The sequence below is a fragment of the Tympanuchus pallidicinctus genome, unplaced genomic scaffold, assembly GCF_026119805.1.
Source record: "Tympanuchus pallidicinctus isolate F22 unplaced genomic scaffold, pur_lepc_1.0 scaffold94, whole genome shotgun sequence".
In the NCBI taxonomy this organism is placed as follows: domain Eukaryota; kingdom Metazoa; phylum Chordata; class Aves; order Galliformes; family Phasianidae; genus Tympanuchus; species Tympanuchus pallidicinctus.
The window spans coordinates 46,565-70,653 of NW_026294818.1; the positions used below are offsets into that span (position 1 = coordinate 46,565).

At 62.9% G+C, this 24,089-nt stretch overlaps 1 protein-coding gene across 3 annotated transcripts; it reads left to right on the plus strand.

The window, feature by feature from the left end:
• The first annotated feature begins 4,801 nt into the window (after positions 1 to 4,801).
• Positions 4,802 to 21,035, plus strand: COL1A1 (collagen type I alpha 1 chain). Of its 3 annotated transcripts, none has more exons than XM_052670765.1 (51): positions 4,802 to 5,009; positions 6,543 to 6,737; positions 6,844 to 6,878; positions 7,007 to 7,042; positions 7,136 to 7,228; positions 7,330 to 7,398; positions 8,416 to 8,460; positions 8,741 to 8,794; positions 8,911 to 8,964; positions 9,080 to 9,133; positions 9,239 to 9,292; positions 9,445 to 9,498; positions 9,621 to 9,665; positions 9,915 to 9,968; positions 10,058 to 10,102; positions 10,254 to 10,307; positions 10,516 to 10,614; positions 10,707 to 10,751; positions 10,840 to 10,938; positions 11,207 to 11,260; positions 11,346 to 11,453; positions 11,623 to 11,676; positions 11,761 to 11,859; positions 11,976 to 12,029; positions 12,112 to 12,210; positions 12,403 to 12,456; positions 13,938 to 13,991; positions 14,093 to 14,146; positions 14,239 to 14,292; positions 14,406 to 14,450; positions 14,541 to 14,639; positions 14,764 to 14,871; positions 15,101 to 15,208; positions 15,321 to 15,374; positions 15,474 to 15,527; positions 15,620 to 15,727; positions 15,811 to 15,864; positions 16,197 to 16,250; positions 16,451 to 16,612; positions 16,722 to 16,829; positions 16,917 to 17,024; positions 17,144 to 17,197; positions 17,298 to 17,405; positions 17,623 to 17,676; positions 17,779 to 17,886; positions 17,980 to 18,033; positions 18,152 to 18,259; positions 18,342 to 18,624; positions 19,479 to 19,669; positions 19,752 to 19,994; positions 20,772 to 21,035. In XM_052670765.1, the coding sequence occupies exons 1-51, from the start codon at positions 4,928 to 4,930 to the stop codon at positions 20,916 to 20,918; spliced, it is 4,362 nt and encodes a 1,453-aa protein (XP_052526725.1). In that variant the 5' UTR covers positions 4,802 to 4,927; the 3' UTR covers positions 20,919 to 21,035. The 3 variants fall into 3 exon arrangements, with proteins under 3 accessions (XP_052526725.1, XP_052526726.1, XP_052526727.1); XM_052670766.1 differs by having other exon boundaries at positions 17,298 to 17,315; XM_052670767.1 differs by lacking the exons at positions 11,346 to 11,453; positions 11,623 to 11,676; positions 11,761 to 11,859; positions 11,976 to 12,029.
• Positions 21,036 to 24,089: the final 3,054 nt, after the last annotated feature.

The following is a 24,089-nucleotide window of genomic DNA, read 5'->3' on the forward strand; positions in this document are numbered from 1 at the left end:
TCCATCTTTGGGATCCCCACACTCTTGGAACCTCCCTGTGTTGGGGATTCTTCTACCTTAGGGCTGCCCCCGCTCTTGGGGTGCCCCCATGTTGGGATCCCCCCACCCTTGGGATCCCCCCACCCTTTGGGTGCCCCCACCTTTGACACCTGCCCACATTTGGGGATGACCGCTGCCTTTGGGGCGCCCCCACCATTGAGATCCCCCCACGTTGGGGATCCCCCCCCCCACCCTTAGGTTGCCCCTATCCTAAACACCCCCCCACCCCACATTCGGGTGATTCTCCCACCTCGCCCTTGCCCCCCCACCCCCTCCATAACCCCGACCCCACAGCCCTTATCCCACGCACAGGGGACGCAGCGCGGGGCCGCCCTACAACCCCCACCCCATCCACCTGCATCCCCCCCCAGGGCCGGGGGTCCCCGGTGGGACACGCAGGTCCTATTTTAGGGCGAGGAGCCACGTCTCTCTGGCTGCCCGGAGGCCAATTACGCCCATGGCTGCTTTGAGCACGGCTGGAAATAGCGGCAGCAGTCGGTGCCGTGATTACGGGGTTCTGCCCTGCCGGCCACAATTGGAGGGTGCCTGGGCTTCAGGAATAGCCGGGGTGGGGCGGGCTGTGGGCTGCGGCCGTGGGGGGGGGGAAACTGAGGCACACAGACCCCCACCCTCCCCATGGGGCTGAGCTTTGGGGTCAGACCCTGTTGGGATGTGGGGAAAGACCACCGGGCGTCTCTATGGGGGAACATCCCCTCCCTCAGCATCTGTATCGCCCCCCCCCCCCCAAGTGTCTTTATAGGGGAATATCCCCCCCACCCCAGCATCTTTTGGGGGCAATATCCCCCTCTCAGCATCTTTATAGGGTGGGGGGGGGGGGATACCCCCCCATAACCTCCCTTCAGCATCTTTTTTGGGGGGAAAAATCCCCCACCCTCAGCATCGTTATGGGGCAATATCCCCTCCTCACGTTCTTTCTGGGGGAATATCCCACTCCCCAGCATCATTTTAGTGTCAAATCCTCCCCCCCCCCCCCCCCCCCCCAGCATCTTTATGGAGGAATATCCTCTCCCCCCCCCCCCCCCCAATGTATTTTTTGGAGTGAAATCCCCCACCCTCAGTACCTGCATGGGAGAAACACCCCCTGCTCAGCATTTTTGGAGGATGGAGGATGCACTTTTGGGGCACCCTCATCCTCAGCACCTCCCAATCCTTGGGATCCCCCCCCCACCCCCCCATTCCTTGGGACCCCTTCCATCTTGGGGACGCCCCCACCCTTAGGGTGCCCCCACCATTGAGATACCACCACGCTGGGGATCCCCACGTCCTTGGGATCCCCTCACCCTCGGTGCCCCCACCCTCGGTTCTCCTCTACCTTTGGGGGGATGGGATGCCCCCCCTCATCTTTATAGGGCAAATACCCCCCCACCGACACCTAAAAGGTGGAATATCCCCCCCCCCCCCCCCCCCCCAGCACCTTTCTGAGGATGCCCTAAGACAGCAGCGGGCTCCCAAACCTGCACTCCCCAACCCCACATTGAGGCACCCCCGGTTCCACCCGCCCAGCCCTCGCTCTGGGATTTGGGGTGTCGGGGCCGCTGGGGGGGGGCGAAGATGGGGGGGGGGTGCAGAGAGCACTGCGGGGCCGTGGGTGAGGAAGGGGGGTGATGGATGGTGGTGGGGGGGGCGGGGAGGAAAGCGAGAAGGGATTTAATCCGCTCCATGTGTGCGCGCTGCCGAACGGAGTTAACGCGCTCCAGATGCGGCGCCGGCACACAAAGCCCGCAGCCGGAGCCCCCCGCCCCATCCGAGCCGTGTTTCTATAGGGCCCGACCCCAAACCGGAGCCCCCCGCCCCATCCGAGCCGTGTTTCTATAGGGCCCGACCCCAAACCGGAGCCCCCCGCCCCATCCGAGCCGTGTTTCTATAGGGCCCGACCCCAAACCGGAGCCCCCCGCCCCATCCGAGCCGTGTTTCTATAGGGCCCGACCCCAAACCGGAGCCCCCCGCCCCATCCGAACCGTGTTTCTATAGGGCCCGACCCCAAACCGGAGCCCCCCGCCCCATCCGAGCCGTGTTTCTATAGGGCCCGACCCCGAACCCAGCGCCCTGCTGATGGGCGGCCCGGCCGCCCCCTCCTCGTCTGCGGAGGCGAAGCTGCAGCCGTCGAAGTTTCGGCGGGTGGAAAAAGAACTTTTATTATTTTTTAATTATTTTCATTAATTTTTTTTTGGAGGGGTGGTGGAAAAAAAAAAGCCTTTTTTGGGGGGGAGTTTTTGTGTGCGGGGTCGGCGAGGCTCATTGGAACGAGGGGGGGGGGTCAGGACCCCCCTGTCTGTCCCCATCCAGGATGGACGCCCACAGCAGCAGGCCTGCAGCTCCCAGCACGCATCCCATCCTAATGGCTTTTCCAGCTTTTTATTCTGCTTATCCCTTTTTTTTTTTTACATATTATTAGATATATTTTTTTTTAAAGGGGGGGGGGGATTTCTTCCCTCCCTCCCCCCATCCCTGCACCAAAGCCCGCATTCCTGGGACGGGCGGCTGATGAGGTGGCACCATCCATCCCCCCCCCCCCCCCCCCCCTCCTTCCCCAACCGCCCCATTCCCCGTTTTCCCTTTTCCCTCCCATCCACGCACACGAAAACGAAAAACAGCAAGAAAAAAAAAAAAAAAAGAAAAAAAAAAAAAAAAAAGGAGAAGCGAATGACATTCTTTTCTTTTCTGTCATGCTGCAAAAATTAAAGACACATCTCGGGGCTGGAGCGGGGCCAGGGCCTTCGCGAGCCGCCGGGGTCGGATTGGAGGAGCCTTGGGCTGCAACGTGTCTCGGATGCGCAGATACAGCGCTGAACGGCGGCCAGCGCAGCTCCGCACCGCCGGCCGAGCAACGCGCGCCCATCGCCGCTATTTTTTTTCTTTCTTTTTTTTTTTTTCTTCTCCGCCTTTCGTTACAGCCCGGAAAAAAAGACCTGGAGAGGTCGGCGGCGTTTAGTTTGGGTGGTTTTTTTTTTTACCTCTCCCATTTGACGTGTCTCTTCTGCCCCCCACCCCCCCTCTTTGTAACCCCCCCCCTCTCCACGCTCTTTGCTCCCAGTCGTCGCCTTTGGGGTCCGTTCCCTCCATCCATCCCCACTGCTTTGCCATGTGACATCCGAACCCCCCCCGCTCGCCCCGTTGCCCCCCATCCCCTCTGGGGTCCCCCCTTTGCTCGGTGCCACACGGCTTTCGTGGGGCTCCATCCCATCCCGTGGACCCAGGGCGGCCCTGAGGATGCATGGCAGTTTTTTTGGGTGCGTAATTACAGCCTCCCCAAATTGCACGGTGCGCTGTGGATTATTGTCAGAGAGCTTTTTCTTTTTCCAACCAACGTGGCTCTGCAAATGTGGAAACAGCGGTGGAGGCGTGCCAGGGGGGGAGGAAGAAAAGGAGAGGGAGAGAAAGGGAGAAAGAATGGGCTGAAAGAATGGGAAAGAGGGGGGAAAAGTGCAAGAAAAACCCCCCCACAAATCTGTGGGTCCCTGCTGCAGTTTTTGGGTGTCTTCGTCTCCTGGTTGGGGCCGTGGGTGCAGTGGGGGCAGCTCGGCCTGTGGGGACGGGAGGCGCTGAGGGACCCCATGGGGCGGCGGGGGCAGCTCTGGGCCGTGGGTGGGGGCACGGTGTGGGGCACAGGGGGAGGGGGCTCTCGCAGCCCCAAATGGGGGCACACATCTGCGTAGGGCTGCGTGGCACCCGGACCCACAGAGCGCCGCCTCCACCCACATCCACAGCACACAGCCATGAGAAAAGCCCCCAAAACACCCCAAAGCCCCCACACCCCAACCACTCCGGGGTCCCCATCCCGAATGATTCAGGATCTCCGTCCCATCTGCTTTGATGTCCCCATCCCAAAGCACCCCGGTGTCCCAATCCCAGAACATTCAGGGCTCCCGTTCCAGCTTTGGTGTCCCCAAATCCATCGCTTCAGGGTCCCCATAGCAAACATTTTGGGGTCCCCATACCAACTGCAGTAAATCCCCCATTTCAAACACTTTGGGGTCCCCGTCCCAAATGATTTGGTGTTTCCATCCCAAATACTTTGGGGTCCTCATCCTAAGAGCTTTGGGGTCCCCAACTCAACCTCTCTGGGGTCTCCATCCCAGCCACTTTGGCATCCCCAAGTGTCACAAGTTCTTTGGGATCCTCATTCCAGGTGTTTTGGAGCCCCCAACTCAACTATTTTGGAGTCCCCAATTCAACTGCTTTGGGGTCCCCATTCCATGTGCTTTGGGGTCCCCATCTCAAATAATAGTTTCGTGTCCCCAACTCAGCTACTTTAGGGTCCCCAATTCAACTGCTTTGGGGTCCCCATCTCAAATAGTTTTGTGTCCCCAACTCAGCTACTTTGGGGTCCCCATTCCATGTGCTTTGGGGTCCCCATCTCAGATAGTTTGGGGTCCCCAACTCAACCACTTTGGCGTCCCTAACCCAGGTGCTTTGGGGTCCCCATCTCAACTCTTTTGGGGTCCGCATTCCAGACGCTTCGGTGTCCCCATCCCAAACTCTTTGAGGTTCCCCATTCCAAGCGCTTCGGGATCCAATCCTCTTTGGGATCCCCATCCCAACTTCTTCGGGGTCCCCATCCCACCCCGCTCTCCCCGCTCTGGGGGTGCCATGTATGCGTGTGCAGACTGGGGGGGGATGGGGGGACGGCGGGTCCCTTCCCATTGGCTGAGGGGCCGTCCAAAATCCCCCGTGCGCTCCCGCGCAGGCTATGATGGGTCCCACCTCTCGGCGCCGCCGGACCGTATATAAGGGCAGGCGGAGCGGTGGGAAGGCAGTAGGAAGTTTCTGCTGGGGTCTGGATTGGAGCTGCGGAGTGAGATCGGCCCTGAATGACCCGACCTTAAGACAAAGAGCCCCAAAGAGTCTACATGTCTAATATTTAGACATGTTCAGCTTTGTGGATTCTCGGTTACTGCTGTTGATAGCAGCGACTGTACTACTCACCCGCGGGCAAGGAGAAGAGGACAGTAAGTAGCGGGCGGAGGGATGGGGTGGAGAGAGGGGTGCGTGCCGTGGGGAAGAAGAGAAGGAGAACGGAGTTAAATAGGGGTGAATGGGGCTGGGAGAGGAGTGGGGCGCGTGGGGCGCGTGGGGCTGCGGCCAAGAGGAGGAGGAGGGCAGAAGGGTGGAGGGAGCGGGGAGAGGAGGTGGGATATGGGGAGAGCGAGGAGAGGGGGGAGCGGGGAGAGGGAGGAGAGGGGAGAAGGGGCCCGGCCCCCGGCTCTGCGAAAGCCATCAGGAAAGAATTAGAAAAGTCTCAGATGATTCATAAGGAAAACGTTCCGGCCGCCCCATAGCGCTGCCCAGACATCGGGGCGGGGGGGAGCGGAGCGTCCCGTCCGTCTGCGGGGTGCAGCGTGGGGTGGGCGGGGGGCACAAATGGGGTCACTGGGCGCCCCGAGAGCCGCGCCGCTGCCGCTGCGGAGATGGGGCGCACCGGGGTGGCAGTGGGGTGGCAGCGGGGTGGCGCCAGGCTGCGCCGCGTTGCTCCGAGCATCGGCCGTTCCCAGGGCTTCGGTTCTGTGTGGCTTTACGGGTTTTGTGGCTCTTTTCGGGGCAGTTTCCCTCCTGGGCCCATTCCCACCCGCTGTGCCGCTCTCCTTTGGCTCGGCGCGTTGTGCAACGCCCGCAGCACCGCGGGCAACTTTGCACTTTGCTGTTCCATTTTTTGTTTGGGGCTCAATCCTGCATTTCTGGGGGTGACATTTCGCCTTTTTTTTTTAGGGGTGGCAGCGCTCTGCTTTTTTTGGGGGTCAGCTTTGCAGTTCGGGGTCGGCGTTGTTGCATTGTCGGAGTTGGCGATGTCGCGTTGTTGGCGGCGGCGATTTTGCATTTCTTTGCGCTTTGCCCTCGCATTTTTATTTTTATTTTTATTTTTTTTTTGGGGGGGGGGAGGGGGGAGGACGGGGGGACACAGCACGACATCTTGCTTTCATTTCATTTCTTTCATTTCATTTTTCGGCCTTTTGATTCTCTCCAACCCCGCGCACTTCGTTACAGGGCTTCTCCCCTTTTCCCCCTTTGCCATCGCGCAGCGGTGCGGCCCCGCAACCCCCCCCCCCCTCCCCTTTTCCCGGCCCCCCCGGCTCCACTATGGGGCCGCCCCACTCTCTGGCAGCCGCCCCACACTCGGCAGCTCCCACATCTGGCCCCATCCCGCCTCATCCCGGCTCTAATTTCAGCCCAGACGAGGGGGGGATCCCCCGATCCCGGCACCGCCCCGCACCCCCCATCCCCCCCCCCCCGCTATTTTCCTTGGCCCCCGGCTTTGGGACGCGGCTGCCGGACGGGGGTTTTGTTTAAATTCCAGACTAAGTGGGAAGAGCCGATGGCGGCGGTGCTTTTCCCGTGTCACAGAGCCGGGTTGATGAGAACCAGATGAAGGGAGAACGGCGCTGTCGAGCGGCAGCGCTGCGGGGCGGGGGGGGAGCGCAACCTTTCCTCACTGACTCCCCCCTGTACCCCCTTCCCCCCCCCCCCCACCCCCCCACCCCCCTCAGTCCAGACCGGGAGCTGCGTCCAGGACGGGCTGACGTACAACGATAAGGATGTGTGGAAACCCGAACCGTGCCAGATCTGCGTCTGCGACAGCGGCAACATCCTCTGCGACGAGGTGATCTGCGAGGACACCTCCGACTGCCCCAACGCCGAAATCCCCTTCGGAGAATGCTGCCCCATCTGCCCCGATGTCGACGGTACCGCTCCCCCCCCCCCCCCCCCGGCTCCCATCCCTCCCCGCCCCTCTCCGGGGTGCTTTTGGGGGGTTGCCCCCCATCTCAACGCAGCTCCTTCCTCCCGCAGCCTCCCCCGTCTATCCAGAGAGTGCTGGAGTAGAGGTAACCACCGCCGCCTCCAAACCCTTTGGCTGCCCCCAAACCCCCCCCCCCCGGATCCCCATTTGGGATCATATTAGGGGACCGAATTACGGGATCATAACCGCCCCCCCCTCACCTTTCCCCTACAGGGTCCTAAAGGAGACACCGGCCCCAGAGGAGACAGGGTTTGTACCCCAGGCACCCGGCCCTACACACACCCACACTGGCTGCCCCACTGCTGCTCACCCCCTCTCCCCCCCTCCCTTCCCCCCCCATAGGGACTCCCCGGCCCCCCTGGCAGAGATGGCATCCCTGGACAGCCTGGCCTCCCCGGACCCCCAGGCCCTCCAGGACCTCCAGGCCTCGGCGGAGTGAGTATGGGGGGGTCCTCATCAGCACAACCCATGGCTGGGGTTTCCCCCTGTCCTTCCCCCCCTTCCTGCTCAGCCCTTTTTCTCCCTCTGCCCCACAGAACTTCGCTCCTCAAATGTCTTACGGCTATGATGAGAAATCGGGTGGCATGGCGGTGCCCGGCCCCATGGTGAGTGGGGGGCTGGGGGTGCAGCTCGGGTGTGGGGGGAGGGAGGTGGGGGCTGCGGGGCTGTGATGGGGACAGGGGTGGGGTGGCAGTGGGGACAGAGGTGGGGTGGCAGTGGGGACGGTGTTGGGGTGTCAATAAGGATGGGGTGGCAATGGGAACAGGTGGAGCGGCAAGGGGAAAGGGATGGGGTGTTAATGGGGTCAGGGATGGGGGTGACAAGGGGAGCGGGGACGGGGTGTTAATGGGGACGGAAATGGGGTGGCAATGGGGACAGTGATGAGGTGGTGCTGGGAACAGGGATGGGGTGGCCATGGGGTCAGGTGGAATGGAAAGGGGAAGAGGGATGGGGGGTGGCAGTGGGGACAGCAAGGGGTGGTGATAGGGAAAGGGACTGGGTAACAACATGGGCATCAGTAAGGTGGGAATGGGGGCAGGGATAGGATGGCAATGGGGACAAGAAGGGGTGACGATGGGGTCAGCAAGGGGATGGTGACTGGGAAAGGGGTTGGGTAGCAATGGAGAGGTGAATAGGGTAGGATTGCAGGCAGGGATGGAGCGGCAACGGGGGCAAGAAGGGGTGGTGATGGGGACAGAGATGAGGATGGGTGCCGGTGGGACAAGGATGGAGTGGAGATGGGGGTGGGTAATGGGTAGCAATAAGGACACCAGAGGGGTAGCAATGGGACAGGGATGGGGTGGCAATGGAAAGAGGGATTGGGCTGGTATGGGGACATCAGAAAGGCAGCAGCGGCGGGTGACAATAAGGCAGCAATAAAACGGAGACTGAAATAGGTGCAGGGGACAGAGATGTGAGGGGGGCAAGAGGGACGTCAGCAGGGCGGTAAGGAGCCAAGGTGCTGGGGATGGGTGCAGGATGGCGCTGGGACAGAAATGGGGTGGCAGTGGAGACGTCAGTGGGGTAGGAATGGGGTGGGGATGGGGTGCTGATGCAGCAACGGGACGAGGATGGGGAGGGGGGCGGCACGCGCTCAGCTCTGTCTCCTTGTCCCCCCCCAGGGCCCTGCTGGACCCCGTGGTCTCCCTGGCCCTCCTGGTGCTCCTGTGAGTATCTCCTCCTCCTCCTCCTCAGCTCATTTTTGGGGCCAAGCCCCCCAGGGACCCTTTGGTCTGGGTGCCCTTGGTGGCAGGGGTGGGCGCAGGTTGGATGAGGGCAGGATGCAGCATCCCCCCCCCCCCCCCATGCATAAGGAAGCCCACAGTGATGGGGATCCACATGGGATGGGGAAGGGGGGGTCTGAACTCATCATCGGGGTCTTCAGACCCAGCTTTCCCTTTTTCTGACCCATTTTTCCCCCCCTTTTTTTCCCCCACTGAACCACAGGGCCCTCAAGGTTTCCAAGGTCCCCCTGGTGAACCCGGCGAGCCTGGTGCCTCCGTAAGTGCAGGAACTGCAGCTCTGCCCCCCAACCCCCAGCACTGCTGGGAAGGGGCAGCAATGGGAAGCCTTGCACCCCACAGCCCCCCCCCCCACACCCCTTTCTTATCTCCTAGGGACCCATGGGCCCCCGCGGCCCCGCTGGCCCCCCTGGCAAGAACGGCGATGATGTAAGTGGCAGAGGGTCGGACCCCCCCTCCCTGTCTGGTGGCACTGACCCCCCCCCTTCCTCCCCGAGGGCTCAGCGCTGTGGGGCTGCGCCACCAACCATGTCCTTGTCTATAGGGTGAAGCTGGCAAACCCGGCCGTCCTGGCGAGCGTGGACCCCCTGGCCCCCAGGTGAGGCTCCCCCCATGGTTGGGGGGCCCACGGCGTGCACAGCACACAAGGGACGGGGGCACGGGGACCCGTGGCTCTGTGTCACCCCACGGCCTTTCCTTGTAGGGCGCACGCGGCCTCCCTGGAACTGCTGGTCTGCCGGGCATGAAGGGACACAGAGTGAGTTCTGCATCCCCCCTTGAGATGTGGGGCGAACTGAGGACACCCCCAAGCCGAGGAAACCCCCATGGAACCCCAACACCCAGCCAATGAGTTGGGAGGGGGTGGGGGGTTGGGGGCACTGATGCTGACCCCCCTCCTCTGCCCCCCAGGGCTTCAGTGGTTTGGATGGTGCCAAGGGTGAGCCTGGCCCCGCTGGTCCCAAGGTGAGCAGAGCTGCTGGAGCAGCTCACCCAGCCACCCACCCCCGCTGCTGCCACTTTGGGGCAGAAAACCCCAATTTGGTTTTTTTTTGGCATATTGTTGTTATTATTATTTGTTGTCCTAGGGTGAGCCTGGCAGCCCTGGAGAGAACGGCGCTCCTGGGCAGATGGTGAGTGCTGGGTGGGTGCTGGGTGGGTGCTGGGTGGGTGCTGGGTGGGTGCTGGGTGGGTGCTGGGTGGGTGCTGGGTGGGTGCTGGGTGGGTGCTGGGAGTCCCCCCCCTTCACTGCCCCCTGAGGGGCTGCATCCCTAGGGGAGGTGGGGGGAGGGGGGCTTAGCAACGAGAGCATCACTGGGGCCAGGGGGCACAGAGATGTTAAAGGGAAAGCAGCCCACCCTGACCCTTCTGTCCCTCCGCAGGGTCCTCGCGGTCTTCCCGGCGAGAGAGGCCGCCCCGGTCCATCCGGTCCCGCTGTGAGTATTGGGGAACCCGGGGCTCGGACCCCCTCGGCACCCCATCGCGCCCCCCATCGCCGCAGCTCACGGCCGCCTCTCTCCCTCAGGGCGCTCGCGGTAACGACGGTGCTCCCGGTGCTGCCGGTCCTCCTGTGAGTGCCCCCAACCCTCCGAGCTCCCCCCGGCCAGGCCTGGGGGGGGGGATCTCCTGCGAAGGGTCCCCATCCCAGAGCCGCGCTTCCCGGTAAGGCCGATGCGCCGCGCTGTTCTCGTCTGACGCATCCGTCCTCTCCCCCTACTTAGGGCCCAACCGGTCCCGCGGGTCCCCCCGGCTTCCCCGGCGCTGCTGGCGCTAAGGTAAGACCTCCGCCCCTCGGCCGAGGCCCCACAGCCCGGCTGGGGGTTTTGGGGGAGGTGGGATGGGGGATTTCCTCCCCCGTGCTCCGCAGCGCCCGTCGGTGGCAACGGGGCCGGCGCCGCCAACGGCTGCGCTGCGCGGAAAGGAGGAGCGGTGCGGCTGCGGGCGGCCCGGCCCTGACTCTTCCTCCCTCCTCTTCCTCCCCAGGGCGAAACAGGTCCCCAAGGTGCTCGCGGTAGCGAAGGTCCCCAAGGCGCCCGTGGCGAACCCGGTCCCCCCGGCCCAGCTGGCGCTGCCGGTCCCGCCGTGAGTTCCCCCCGACGGCGTCCCGCCCTTCAGCCTCGCGTCCCTCGGGCTCCCACGTAACCCTTCCTCTTCCTCCTCTTTCTCTCCACCAGGGTAACCCCGGTGCCGACGGTCAACCCGGTGCCAAAGGTGCTACGGTGAGTTGTTGGCGTCGCGTCGCGCTGCCGCACGCGGTTCCCGGTTCGGGGGTCCCTCGCCCTCACCGCCCCTCTGCCCGTCCCTCAGGGCGCTCCTGGCATCGCCGGTGCCCCCGGCTTCCCCGGTGCTCGCGGTCCCTCCGGACCCCAAGGTCCCAGCGGTGCCCCCGGACCCAAAGGGAACAGCGTGAGTACCCCCGCATCCCCCCTCCACCCCTCCGCCCGCCCTGTGGTCGGCTCTCAGCCCTTCGTTCCAGCGCTGGGATGGCGATGGGGCACCGAGTCGATGGCGTTGCCATGGCTCCATCCTTTGGTCCATCGGTGCACCGCCCCACCGGGCGCATCTCCGCACTCCCACGGCGCTACGAGCTGCCAGCACCGGGGCCGGGGGGGCTCAGCACCCCCTCCCCGCTCCCACCAACACGGTTCTGAGCATCTCCCCTCCTCTTTCCCAGGGCGAACCCGGCGCTCCAGGCAACAAAGGTGACACCGGAGCCAAAGGCGAACCCGTAAGTGTCCCCAGGAGCCACCGACCTCAGCGCAGCCCCGGCTCAGCGTCTCCTCGCGGCCGCTCACCCCGCTCTCCCCCCGCAGGGTCCCGCTGGTGTCCAAGGCCCCCCCGGCCCCGCCGGTGAGGAAGGCAAGAGAGGAGCTCGTGGAGAGCCCGGCCCTGCTGGGCTGCCCGGTCCTGCAGGAGAACGGGTGAGTCCGCCTTGTCCTCCCCCCGGCTTCAGCCCGATGGAAACGCCGATGTCCCCGCGGCATCCCACGAGCCTCGAGGTTTCCTTGGAGCATCTCGGCTGCTCGGCCCCACGGCTGTGCCCCATAGGGTCCCCCCACCCCGCTCTGACCGTTCTCCCACCCCTCGCAGGGCGCTCCCGGTAGCCGCGGTTTCCCCGGTGCTGACGGCATCGCCGGTCCCAAGGTGGGTTTTTTTTTCCTACCTGCGTGAGCGCAGCTCTGCGCCCCCTCCCCATCCCGGATCTCGATAACCTCCGTTCTCTCTCAGGGTCCCCCCGGAGAGCGCGGTTCCCCCGGTGCCGTCGGCCCCAAAGGATCCCCCGGTGAAGCCGGACGCCCCGGAGAACCCGGTCTCCCCGGTGCCAAGGTGAGCGCGGCGGGGGCGCCGTGCGGCGGGCAGAGCCAACAGCCGGCCCTGCCCACGTCCACCCCCAAAGCCGCCCCGAGCCCCGTGCCCTGACCCGGCCCTAACGCTCCTCCCAGGGTCTGACTGGAAGCCCCGGCAGCCCCGGTCCCGACGGCAAAACCGGACCCCCGGTAAGTAACCCCTATAGACCCCCCCTTCCTCGCCCCATAACCGTGCAGTTCACTGACGGGTTCTTTGCTCTTCCCACCTCAGGGTCCCGCTGGTCAAGATGGCCGCCCCGGCCCCCCCGGCCCCCCCGGAGCCAGAGGTCAAGCCGGTGTGATGGGTTTCCCCGGTCCCAAAGGTGCTGCGGTGAGTGCGCATGGATGGGGTGCTCCAATGGGGGGGTTTGGTCTGCCCACAGGTTTGGGGTGCACGAGGGTTTCATGTCAGATCTGAGGCACAGGTCTCACACAGCCCCACAGTTTGGGGGGGGGCTCAGGGGGGTCCATCCCACGGCGCTGCGATTTTGACGCACGTCTCACCCCACTCTCTTGCTTTTAGGGTGAGCCTGGCAAACCCGGTGAGAGAGGAGCTCCCGGCCCCCCTGGTGCTGTTGTGAGTATTGCTAGGGGCAGATCTATGGGGCCGGAAAACCCCAGATGGGGATTGGGAACAGCAGCTCTGGTGGCCATCGGTCCAGGCTGGAAGCTGCCAGCAGCTCAGGATCCAGGGCAGCAGGGAGGAGACGTGGCAGGAATCTCCTTCCAGGGATGCCACAGTTCTGTCCTGCCCCACACCTCGCTCACAGCACAGCCCCATAGGCTCCCACTACAGCCCCATAGGCTCCCACTACAGCCCCATAGGCTCCCACTACAGTCCTATAGGCTCGCAGCATGTGGCCCTATAGGCTCAATGCACAGCCCCATAGGCTCCCTCTATAGCCCCACAGGCTCACAGTGCACAGCCCCATAGGCTCACAGTGCACAGCCCCATAGGCTCACAGTGCACGGCCCCATAGGCTCCCACTACAGCCCCATAGGCTCCCACTACAGCCCTATAGGCTCGCAGCACGTGGCCCCATAGGCTCACAGTGCACAGCCCTGTAGGCTCCCACTACAGCCCCATAGGCTCACTGCACAGCCCCATAGGCTCCCACTACAGCCCTATAGGCTCACTGCACAGCCCCATAGGCTCACGCTGTAGCCCTGCAGGTTCACAGCATGCAGCCCCCATCAGCTCGCAGCACAGCCCCACAAGTTCACAAAAGTGCTTGGCCCTACAGACTCGCAGCACAGCCCCATAAGCTTACAGCACGTTGCCCCATAGGCTCACAGCGCGCAGCCCCATTGGCTCACAGCCCAGCCCCACAGACTCACAGCACACAGCCCCATAATCTCACAGTCTTGCACAGCCCCATAGATTTACAGCACAGCCCCACGGGCTCACAGTGCAGCCCCATAACCTCACAGTACAGCACAGCCCCATAGATTTACAGTGCATGGCCTTATGGGCTCACAGCACAGCTCCATAAGCTGACAGCGTATGAATCTATGGGGCTCACAGCCCCATAGACTCACAGCCCCATAGGCTCACAGCTCTCTGCCCCATAGGCTCACAGCTCAGCCCCATAGACTCACAGCCCCATAGTCTCACGGCTCTCTGCCCCATAGGCTCACAGCTCAGCCCCATAGACTCAGCCCTGTAGGTTCACAGCTCAACCCCATAAGTTCTGAGCTCTCTGTCCCATTTCACAGCTCAACCCCATAAGTTCTGAGCTCTCTGTCCCATAGGCTCACAGTGCACAGCCCCATAGACTCACAGCCCCATAGGCTCACAGCTCAGCCCCATAGACTCACAGCCCCGTAAGTTCACAGCTCAGCCCCATAAGTTCTGAGCTCTCTGTCCCATAGACTTACAGCTCAGCCCCATAGGCTCACAGCTCTCTGCCCCATAGGCTCACAGCTCAGCCCCATAGGCTCACAGCTTTCTGCCCTGTAGGCTCACAGCTCAGCCCTATAGACTCACAGCTCTCTGCCCCACGCGCTCCCAGCACCCATGGGTGCACGCAGTGCTCTGAGCCCCTCCTCCCCCCTCAGGGTGCTGCTGGTAAGGATGGTGAAGCCGGTGCCCAGGGTCCCCCCGGCCCCACTGTGAGTATCTGTGTCCCCCCCCCCCCACCATGCACTACTGATGCAGTGGGTGCTCCGCCGCCCCCCCAACCCCCCCCTCACTTTTCTCCCCCCTCCTGCAGGGTCCCGCTGGAGAGAGAGGTGAACAAGGCCCCGCCGGAGCCCCCGGCTTCCAGGTGAGGGGACGACACCTCGTGGTGACAGCGGTGCCACCCCCCCTTTGCATCCCACATTCTCACCCCCCACCTCTCCTCCTTTTCCCCTGCAGGGTCTTCCTGGCCCTGCTGGCCCCCCAGGAGAGGCTGGCAAACCCGGTGAGCAGGTGAGTGCGCCATCACCATCCCTACGGACATCAACCCGAGTCGGTGCCTCAATGCGCCACCCCATAACCTCCACCCCATAACCTCCACCCCATAACCTCCATCCCATCCATAGGGTGTCCCCGGAGATGCCGGTGCCCCCGGTCCCGCCGGTGCCAGGGTGAGTTGAAGCCCCTCAGCCCCCCTTCATCCCCCCCCCCCCCCCCCTTGCTCCGAACGGCCGCACTCAGCTCCTCTCCTCCTCCTGCAGGGTGAGAGAGGTTTCCCCGGTGAGCGCGGTGTCCAAGGCCCCCCCGGCCCTCAGGGTCCTCGTGGTGCTAACGGTGCTCCCGGAAACGATGGTGCTAAGGTGGGTATGGGGGGGTTCTGCTTTTTGGGGGGTGGAGGGAGGTGGGGATGGCTGCGGAACGGGGCTCTCTTGCAGAGACGGCGCTGATTTCTCACTAACCTCCATCGCTGTGTTTCTTCCCCAGGGTGACGCCGGTGCTCCCGGTGCCCCCGGAAACCAAGGCCCCCCCGGCTTGCAGGGGATGCCCGGAGAACGCGGTGCTGCCGGCCTGCCAGGCGCCAAGGGTGACAGAGTGCGTGCCCCCCCCCCCCCCCCTTCTCCCAATGCCCCCCATTCACCCTCTGCCTGCAGCCCCCTCCCCTCCCACAGCCGCTCACCGCCTGCAGGGGCATCCCAGTGCCCCCCATGCGCGGCTCTTCCCCGAGCCAAGGGGGGTTGTGGTCCTTATGGGGCGCAGAGCAGCGGGACGCTCCGGGCCGTACCCCACAGGTGACCCTCTGTGCCTTCTCCCCCCCACGCAGGGTGACCCCGGTCCCAAAGGTGCTGACGGCGCTCCTGGCAAAGATGGTCTCCGCGGTCTGACCGGCCCCATCGGCCCCCCCGGCCCCGCTGGTGCTCCTGGTGACAAGGTGGGGGCATCTTTCACCTGCACGCTATGGGGAGGTGTCCCCGCGTCCCACACCGACCCCATACCGCTGCTCTGACCTCACGGCCTTCTCTCCTCTTCCTCCCCTCCGTCAGGGTGAAGCTGGCCCCCCCGGCCCTGCTGGGCCCACTGGTGCCCGTGGTGCTCCTGTAAGTGTCTGCAACACCGCATGGCTCGGCCGCGCTGGCATCCTTGGCCACCCCATAACTGATGTGACGGCCATTATCCCTCTTTTCCTCCCCCTTTAGGGTGACCGTGGTGAGCCCGGCCCCCCCGGTCCTGCTGGATTTGCTGGCCCTCCTGTAAGTGTCCTTGCAGATGCTCTCCCCCCCCCCCCTCGGATTTCCCCCACCCCACACTTCACCCTCGCTCACCCCGATGCTCTGTCCCATAGGGTGCCGATGGCCAGCCTGGTGCTAAAGGTGAAACTGGGGATGCTGGAGCCAAAGGTGACGCTGGTCCCCCTGGCCCTGCTGGCCCCACTGGTGCTCCCGGCCCTGCCGTAAGTCCCCCCCCCCCAGGTGCCCCCCAAGGAGAACCTCCACAGTGTTGCTCACCCCTCTTTTCCTCCCCCCTCAACTGCAGGGTGCTGTTGGTGCTCCCGGTCCCAAAGGCGCTCGCGGAAGCGCTGGACCCCCTGTAAGTATATGGATCTTGTGGGGGGGTTGCACGGCTCCCCGGGTTGGGGGGAGGTGGGGGTGTGCACCCATGGGTGGCTCAGCCCCTCCTGCATCTCACCCCCAAACTATGGGAGCTGTTTGGGCCGGCAGCATCATGCGTGGGGAGGGGGGGCCGGTCCCATGAGGGGGGTGGGAGGTGCAGTGGGTGAAGACGGCTCGTTTCTCCCACCTCCCCCCCACATTCAAAGCTGTACCCCCCCGTGGGGTGAGCGCCTCCCTCCTGGCCGCTGGTTCTGATGGTGCCCCCGTGTTCCGTGCAGCCCCTCTGACCGCAGCGTTTCTCCCTCGCAGGGTGCTACTGGTTTCCCTGGTGCTGCTGGAAGAGTTGGTCCCCCCGGCCCCTCCGTAAGTGCTGCGCCCCACAGCAGCGGCGGGACGGGGGGTGTGGGGGGGCCGCTGGCACCGTGCTGTTGTGTGGATGCCGGGCAGAGCTCCAGGCAGCTCCACGTGGCCACCGTGACCCATTTGGCACCGGACGCCGCTGGCACCGCGCAGCCACCCTGCGGGGGGGTCTGACTGCATCACCCCCCCCCCCCCTTACCCAGGGTAACATCGGCCTTCCCGGCCCCCCCGGCCCCAGCGGTAAGGAAGGTGGCAAAGGACCCCGCGGTGAGACCGGCCCTGCTGGCCGCCCCGGTGAACCTGGCCCTGCTGGCCCCCCCGGACCCCCTGGCGAGAAAGGCTCCCCCGGCGCTGACGGTCCCATTGTAAGTCACCCCACAGCGTGACCCCTCCACGGACACCAGGCCGTGTCACCCCGTGGTTCTGCCCTCCATCCGGAGGTGCCCACATGGAGGTGCTGCTCGTCCCCCCCAGGGCGCTCCCGGCACCCCCGGACCCCAAGGTATCGCCGGTCAGCGCGGTGTCGTCGGTCTCCCAGGACAGCGAGGTGAAAGAGGCTTCCCCGGCCTGCCCGGCCCCTCTGTGAGTACCCCCGTGGGACCCCCCAGCTCACCGTGTGGCTGATGGGTGCTCCTGGTGTCCGACGCCTCTGCGCTCTCTTCTCCATAGGGTGAACCCGGCAAGCAGGGTCCCTCAGGTTCCCCTGGTGAACGCGGTCCTCCCGGCCCCATGGGCCCCCCTGGCCTTGCTGGTCCCCCTGGTGAAGCTGGACGTGAGGTAGGGTGAAGGCTGGATGTGCTCGTGGCACTCGTGGATGCTGGGCTCAGCGATGGGTCCCCCCTTCGTTAGCATCCTCATCCTAACGAGGGGCTTCGGGGGGTCTTGCTGTCCCATAGGGTGCTCCCGGTGCTGAAGGTGCCCCCGGTCGTGACGGTGCTGCTGGTCCCAAGGTGAGTGCCCAGGGGTGGGGTGCTGGGTTGGGGTGGCGAGGCTGTGCTGATCCACGCTTATGTCTGCTCTGCCTCCTCCTCTTCCTCTTCCTCCTCTCAGGGTGACCGTGGTGAGACCGGCCCTGCCGGCCCCCCTGGTGCTCCCGGTGCCCCCGGTGCCCCCGGCCCCGTCGGTCCTGCTGGCAAAAATGGAGATCGCGGTGAGACCGTAAGTGCTGCTCTGCTCATGGAGGGCCCCATCCGCTCCCTCCCAGCCCCAATTCTCCATCTGAGCACTGACTCGACTGAGGTTTGGGTCAGAACTGTCCCTGCGCTTGGATCCCGGCACAGGAGGGGGCTGCCCACCGGGGGGAGGCGACCCTTCGTCCCACTTGGGGTGTTGCTGTGGGACGATGCTCTGACCATCCCCTTCCCTCCTGTCCCAGGGCCCCGCTGGTCCCGCCGGCCCCCCTGGTCCCGCTGGTGCTCGTGGTCCTGCTGTAAGTTGGTGCCCCCCTCCTCTGTCCTTCGTCCTTCCTCGTCCCCATGGACGTGGGGACGGCGTGCTCTTTGGGTTGTGCTCAGCTCATCTCCTCCCATAGGGTCCCCAAGGTCCTCGTGGTGACAAAGGCGAAACCGGTGAACAGGGTGACAGAGGCATGAAGGGTCACAGAGGCTTCTCCGGTCTCCAGGGCCCACCTGGTCCTCCTGTAAGTGCCGCCAGGTGTGGGGATGGCAGCAGCGGGTGCTGCCCCACGTCCTGAGATGCTCACAGGACTTTCTCTCTGCCCCGCTTTGCACAGGGCGCTCCTGGTGAACAAGGTCCTTCTGGTGCTTCTGGTCCCGCCGGTCCACGTGTAAGTCCCCGACGCACAGACATCCATCCAGGGCTGAGCATCGTGGGGCCGCACAGGGGACGCGTCCCCCCACGGCGCTGGGGTCCCATCTGTGCTCACCACCTCTCCTCTCCCATAGGGTCCTCCTGGCTCCGCCGGTGCCGCCGGCAAAGACGGTCTCAACGGGCTGCCCGGCCCCATCGGCCCCCCCGGCCCCCGCGGTCGCACCGGTGAAGTCGGCCCTGTTGTACGTATCCACCCCACCGCCGCTGCCCACCCGGGTCTGCTGCCTTCGCTCCACTCTCACCGCCCTCCTCCTCCTCCTGCAGGGTCCCCCCGGCCCTCCTGGCCCCCCAGGTCCTCCCGGCCCCCCCAGCGGCGGCTTCGACTTCAGCTTCCTGCCTCAGCCACCCCAAGAGAAGGCGCACGACGGCGGCCGCTACTACCGAGCCGACGATGCCAACGTGATGCGCGACCGTGACCTGGAGGTGGACACCACCCTGAAGAGCCTCAGCCAACAGATCGAGAACATCCGCAGCCCCGAAGGCACCCGCAAGAACCCAGCACGCACCTGCCGGGACCTGAAGATGTGCCACGGCGACTGGAAGAGCGGTCAGTGCCCCCCAGCAGCGCCCAGCGCCTCCAGGGTCCTCCTCAGCTCCATCCCTCCTGGATGCTCCCACCTCCATCCCTCCTATCTGCCCTTCACCTCCGTCCCTCCGTCTTCATCACCCACGGATCTTCGCCTCCGTCTTTCCCACCCACCCCTCACCTCCTGGATGCTCTCACCCACCCCCTCCGTCTCTCACGGCTCTTCCTCACCTTCATCCTTCCATCCTCCCCCTCTCACGGCTGTTCCTTATTTATCCCTCCGTATTCCATCTCCCACGGCCGTTTCTCACCTCCTTTCTCCATCTCTCATGGGTTTTCCTCCCATTTTGCACCTCTCACGGCTTCTCACTTCTTATTTCTCCATCCTCTGTTCCTCGTGGTTGCCTCACTTCTGTCCTCATCCCCATGGACTATTCCTCTCCCCATCCCCGTGCCCAGTGGCTGCTCCTCACCTCCATCCCCATCCTCTGTTCCTCCCCTTTACCTCCATCCCCATCTCTTATTTCTCTTCTGACCTCTACCCCTGCTTTCCATCACTTCTCCTCACCTCTGTCCCCATCTCCTCTTCCTCCCCTTTACCTCCATCTCCAGTTCCTCCTCCCCTCCCATCCCTTTTGGCCAATCCTCACCTCCATCCTCATCTCCCGTGGCCCCCCCCCCCCACCATCCCCATCCCTTATTCCTCCTCCCCACCTCCGACTCCAACTCTCATGGCCACTCCTCACCTCAACCCCCTCCCCTCCTGGTCATTCCTCACGCCCCTCCCCATATCCTGCCTCCACTCCTCACCTCCCCCCATCCCTCCTCACCCCGCAGCCCCTCGCTGCCCCCTGACCCCATCTGTTGCCCCGCAGGCGAGTACTGGATCGACCCCAACCAGGGCTGCAACCTGGACGCCATCAAGGTCTACTGCAACATGGAGACAGGCGAGACGTGCGTCTACCCCACGCAAGCCACCATTGCCCAGAAGAACTGGTACCTCAGCAAGAACCCCAAGGAGAAGAAGCACGTCTGGTTTGGCGAGACGATGAGCGACGGCTTCCAGGTGGGCCGATGGGCTCCAGGGGGGGAGATGTGGGGCAAAGTGATGCAGCGCCATCTGGTCCCTAACGCCTCTTCGCCCGCAGTTTGAGTACGGCGGTGAGGGCTCCAACCCGGCTGACGTTGCCATCCAACTGACCTTCCTGCGCCTGATGTCCACCGAGGCCACCCAAAACGTCACCTACCACTGCAAGAACAGCGTCGCCTACATGGACCAGGAAACCGGCAACCTGAAGAAGGCTCTGCTGCTCCAGGGAGCCAACGAGATCGAGATCAGGGCCGAAGGAAACAGCCGCTTCACCTATGGGGTCACCGAGGATGGCTGCACGGTGAGCGGCTGTGGGGACGGGGGACGCGGGGATGGGGGGCTTGGAGATGGGGGACATGGGGATGTGGGGATGGGAAATGTTTGGGAGGGGGAAGTGGGGATGGGGGACATGGGGATGGGGGGGCATGGGAGTAGGGGGCTTGGGGATGAGGGACAAAGGGACATGGGGACATGGGGATGGGGGACGTGGGGATGAGGGACAAAGGGACATGGGGAGTAGGAGATGAAGGACACGTGGTTGGGGGACATGGGGATGGGGCACTTGGGGGCATGGGGATATGGAGATGGGAGACACATGGATGGGGGACATGGGGGACATGGGGGTGGGAGCATAGGGATGGAGACCTAGGGACAGGGGGACGTGGGGACATGGAGATATGGGGTCGGGTGGGGGACATGGGGATGGAGGATGTGGGGAATTGGGGATGGGAGACACAAGGGTGGGGGACAAGGGGACACAGGAACGAGAGGCATTGAGGCGGAAGGCATCTGGATGGGGGACGTGGGGATGGCGGATGGGGGCAAGCGGGATGTGGGGACGTGGGGACACAGGAATGAGGGGCATTGGGGTGGGGAGCATCTGGTGAGGGGATATGGGGAGATGGGACGTGGGTTAGGGAACGTGGGGAGGAGCATGGAGACAAGGGGGTGGGAGACACGCGGATGGGGGAAATGGGGAGGTGAGGACAAGGGACAAAGGGGGCACAGGGGGGGATGGGGACACGGGGAAGGGGCTGGGGGGGGGGCACGCGGGTACCTGACGGCCTCGACCCCACAGAGTCACACTGGAGCATGGGGCAAAACAGTCATCGAGTACAAGACGACGAAGACCTCGCGCCTGCCCATCATTGACTTGGCTCCTATGGACGTTGGTGCTCCGGACCAGGAATTTGGCATTGACATCGGGCCCGTCTGCTTTTTGTAAACAGGAAAAAAGCCCCACGCGCGACAGGAGAGAGTAATAATTATAATAATTAATAAAAAAAAAAAAAAAAAAAAAAAAAAAAAAAAAAAAAAACTGCCAAAAAAAAAGGAGAAAAATTTCACATGGACTTTCAATTCGTGTCGGTTTCTATGCAGCGCCTCTCGAAATCGTTTGCGTTTCCGTAATGAGGGAGAAAAAAAAAAAAGAAAAAAAAAAAAAAAAAAACCAACCAAAAAAAAAAAATCCCCTCAAAAAAGATTAAAAAAAAAAAAAATGAAAACCAACCAACCCAAAAAAAAAAAACTAAAAAAAAAAGGCATTAAACCAAAGGAAAAAAAAAATAGTAATAATAATAATAATGATAAAAAAATAAATGGCTTTTTCAAACCATACCGCCAGGAAGTGGGTTCGCTTTGCTCGCCCCCCCCCCCCCCCCATTGGAGCCCCCATGGCCGTACCCCAGCGCTGCCCCATAGCGGGGTGGGGGGAGCACCCACCCACCCCCCATCGCCACCCTTTCCCCGCTGGGCTCTTCGCTTCTTGCGCCTCGAGGCCCTTTCCGATGTCCGCCTCCTTGTCGCTCTCCTATCCATGTCTTGTTGGTTGTGTTTTCTTTTTTGGGGGGGGGTTTCCCCCTTTTTCCCCTCTCTTTTTCTCACACACAGCGCAGCCTCAGCCGTCTGCGGACCCCCAACTCCCCAGCGCACCCAGCTGCCCCCCAACCCCGGAGCCGAGCGGCCGCGACCCGTCAGCGCATCTCCTCCTGTTTGGAAGGCTACCTCACCGCTGTGGTTTTGCTTCATTAAGGGCTTTTTTTCTGGTTTTTTTTTTTGCTTTTTTTTCTTTTTTTTTTTCTCTATTTTCCCAAGTAGTTTTAGGTTCATCGTGGGGTTTTTGTTCCCTTTTTTCAGCCGTGCCGGGACTTTCCTGCCAGGTTCAGACCAAAGGTGCTACGTTCTCTCCACTTTATTTTCAATTTTGTTTTTTTACCCCTCTCCATTTTTTATATATATATTTTTTCATTTTTTCCCTTATTCAAAGCCTCCCCCCACCCCAGGACTCCTGTCCCCATGTTTGCTCTCTTTCCTATTGGTCCCATGCTGGGACCTGTGGTGCTACAGACGCAGCGCTGTGACCGGACGCGTCCTGCGTTGATTTCTGACTTTCTGTTCCTATTATTATTATCATTATTATTCCTAATTCACCTCTTTTGCTGACCGAGTCCACTCGTGAATTTCCTAAAGGTGCTATTTCACCCCCTAACCCCAGAGCAAAGCAACGCCGGGTCGAGCCCAGCGGCTTTGGAAGGGAAAGGAAAGCAAAGCAAAGGCGTTCAGTTCCAGGGCTCAGCAGGTGGCTCATTTCTGCACGCATCCCCCAGCAGCTTCTCTATCCATCCCTCCATCCACCCAACCATCCATCCACCCACCCATCCATCCATCCATCCATCCATCCATCCATCCATCCATCCATCCTCCCATCCTCCCATCCTCCCATCCTCCCATCCACCCATCCACCCATCCATCCATCCATCCATCCATCCATCCATCCATCCATCCATCCATCCATCCACTCAATCATCCACCCAAACACTCAACCACCCAACCACCCCCCCAACCACCACCCACCCATCCACCCAACCGTTCACCCAGCCCAACCCAACAACTCAACAACTCAACCACCCACCCAACCATCCATCCCTCCACCCCCCCATCCATGCTTTCTGCCCCAAACCCTCCCTCTCGCCAGCCCACCTCCCGGCCCATCTCCGCGTATTTGTACCGAAAGTTTCATTTTTTGTTTTCTTTTCTTTTCTTTTTTTTTTTTTGGTCTGTGTATGAGAAAGAATTTGAGATGTCTCTTTTTTTTTTTTTCCATTTTTTTTTTTTTTTCTCCATAAATTCTGTCGACTGCTGAAATAAAGCATGTGAAATGATCCGACCCACCTGCTGCCCGTTGTGCCCTTGTCTCTTCCCGCGTCTCCAGGGAAATGGGGGTTCAGGGATTGGGGTTGTGGGGACCGCAGCCCCTGCGCCGTCCTCCCTGCTCTCCTCCTGCCTCGCTACTGTGCTCTGTGCTGCCCACCTCCCCTCCTCCCCCCACCCTTCCTCCTCCTCCTCCTCGATCAGCCCATAGGCTGAGAGAGGGAAGGGAGAGGGACTGGGAGCCACCCTCAAGGAGTGGGGGGAGTGCGATGGGGCTGGGAGGCCGGGGGTTGTGGGGGGGAGGGGGGGGAGAAGGATGGGGAGGGGGTTGTGGGGTGGGGGGGGGGGGGGAAGGATGGGGAGGGGGCAACGTGAGGGGGAATGGGGGGGGGAAGGATGGGGAGGGGGCAACGTGAGGGGGAATGGGGGGGGGAAGGATGGGGAGGGGGCAACGTGAGGGGGAATGGGGGGGGGAAGGATGGGGAGGGGGCAACGTGAGGGGGAATGGGGGGGGGAAGGATGGGGAGGGGGCAACGTGAGGGGGAATGGGGGGGGGAAGGATGGGGAGGGGGCAACGTGAGGGGGAATGGGGGGGGGAAGGATGGGCAGGGGGCAACGTGAGGGGGAATGGGGGGGGGAAGGATGGGCAGGGGGCAACGTGAGGGGGAATGGGGGGGGGAAGGATGGGCAGGGGGCAACGTGAGGGGGAATGGGGGCTGTTGGCACAAGGTGGGCTGTTGGCACAATGTGGGGGGCGCACAGCTGAGGGAACCCCCATATACACACACACACGGGGTGCTCACACACAAACACACCTCAGTGAGCTGGGGGGGGGGGGGCACAGACGTTGGGTGAGGGGGGGGGGGCCATGAAAAGGGATGGAAACGGGGCGCGCGAGGTTTGCACTCAGTGGTGCACAAGCGTGACGCGGCGTGCAAATGCACCACGGCGCTCCGCTCTGCCATGCTGCACCACGGTGCAAATATTTGCAAGCACGGAGTGAGGGGCAGCAAGGGGTGTCCGTCCCCCCCCCCCCCCCCTTCAAGCAACCCCTGCGTGTGCACTCAGGTGTGCAATGGGAGAAGCAGCACACGCGTGTGCCAGCGGTGCCACGCGCCTCAGCACGGACACCTTCACGCTGCGCCGGGCTGAAAGGGCCCTTTCTCCTCTCCTCCTCTCCATCCCATCCTATCAATGCCTCCCCTTGTTCCCCCAAAACACGCCCCTGTGTTTTCCTAACCCCCCC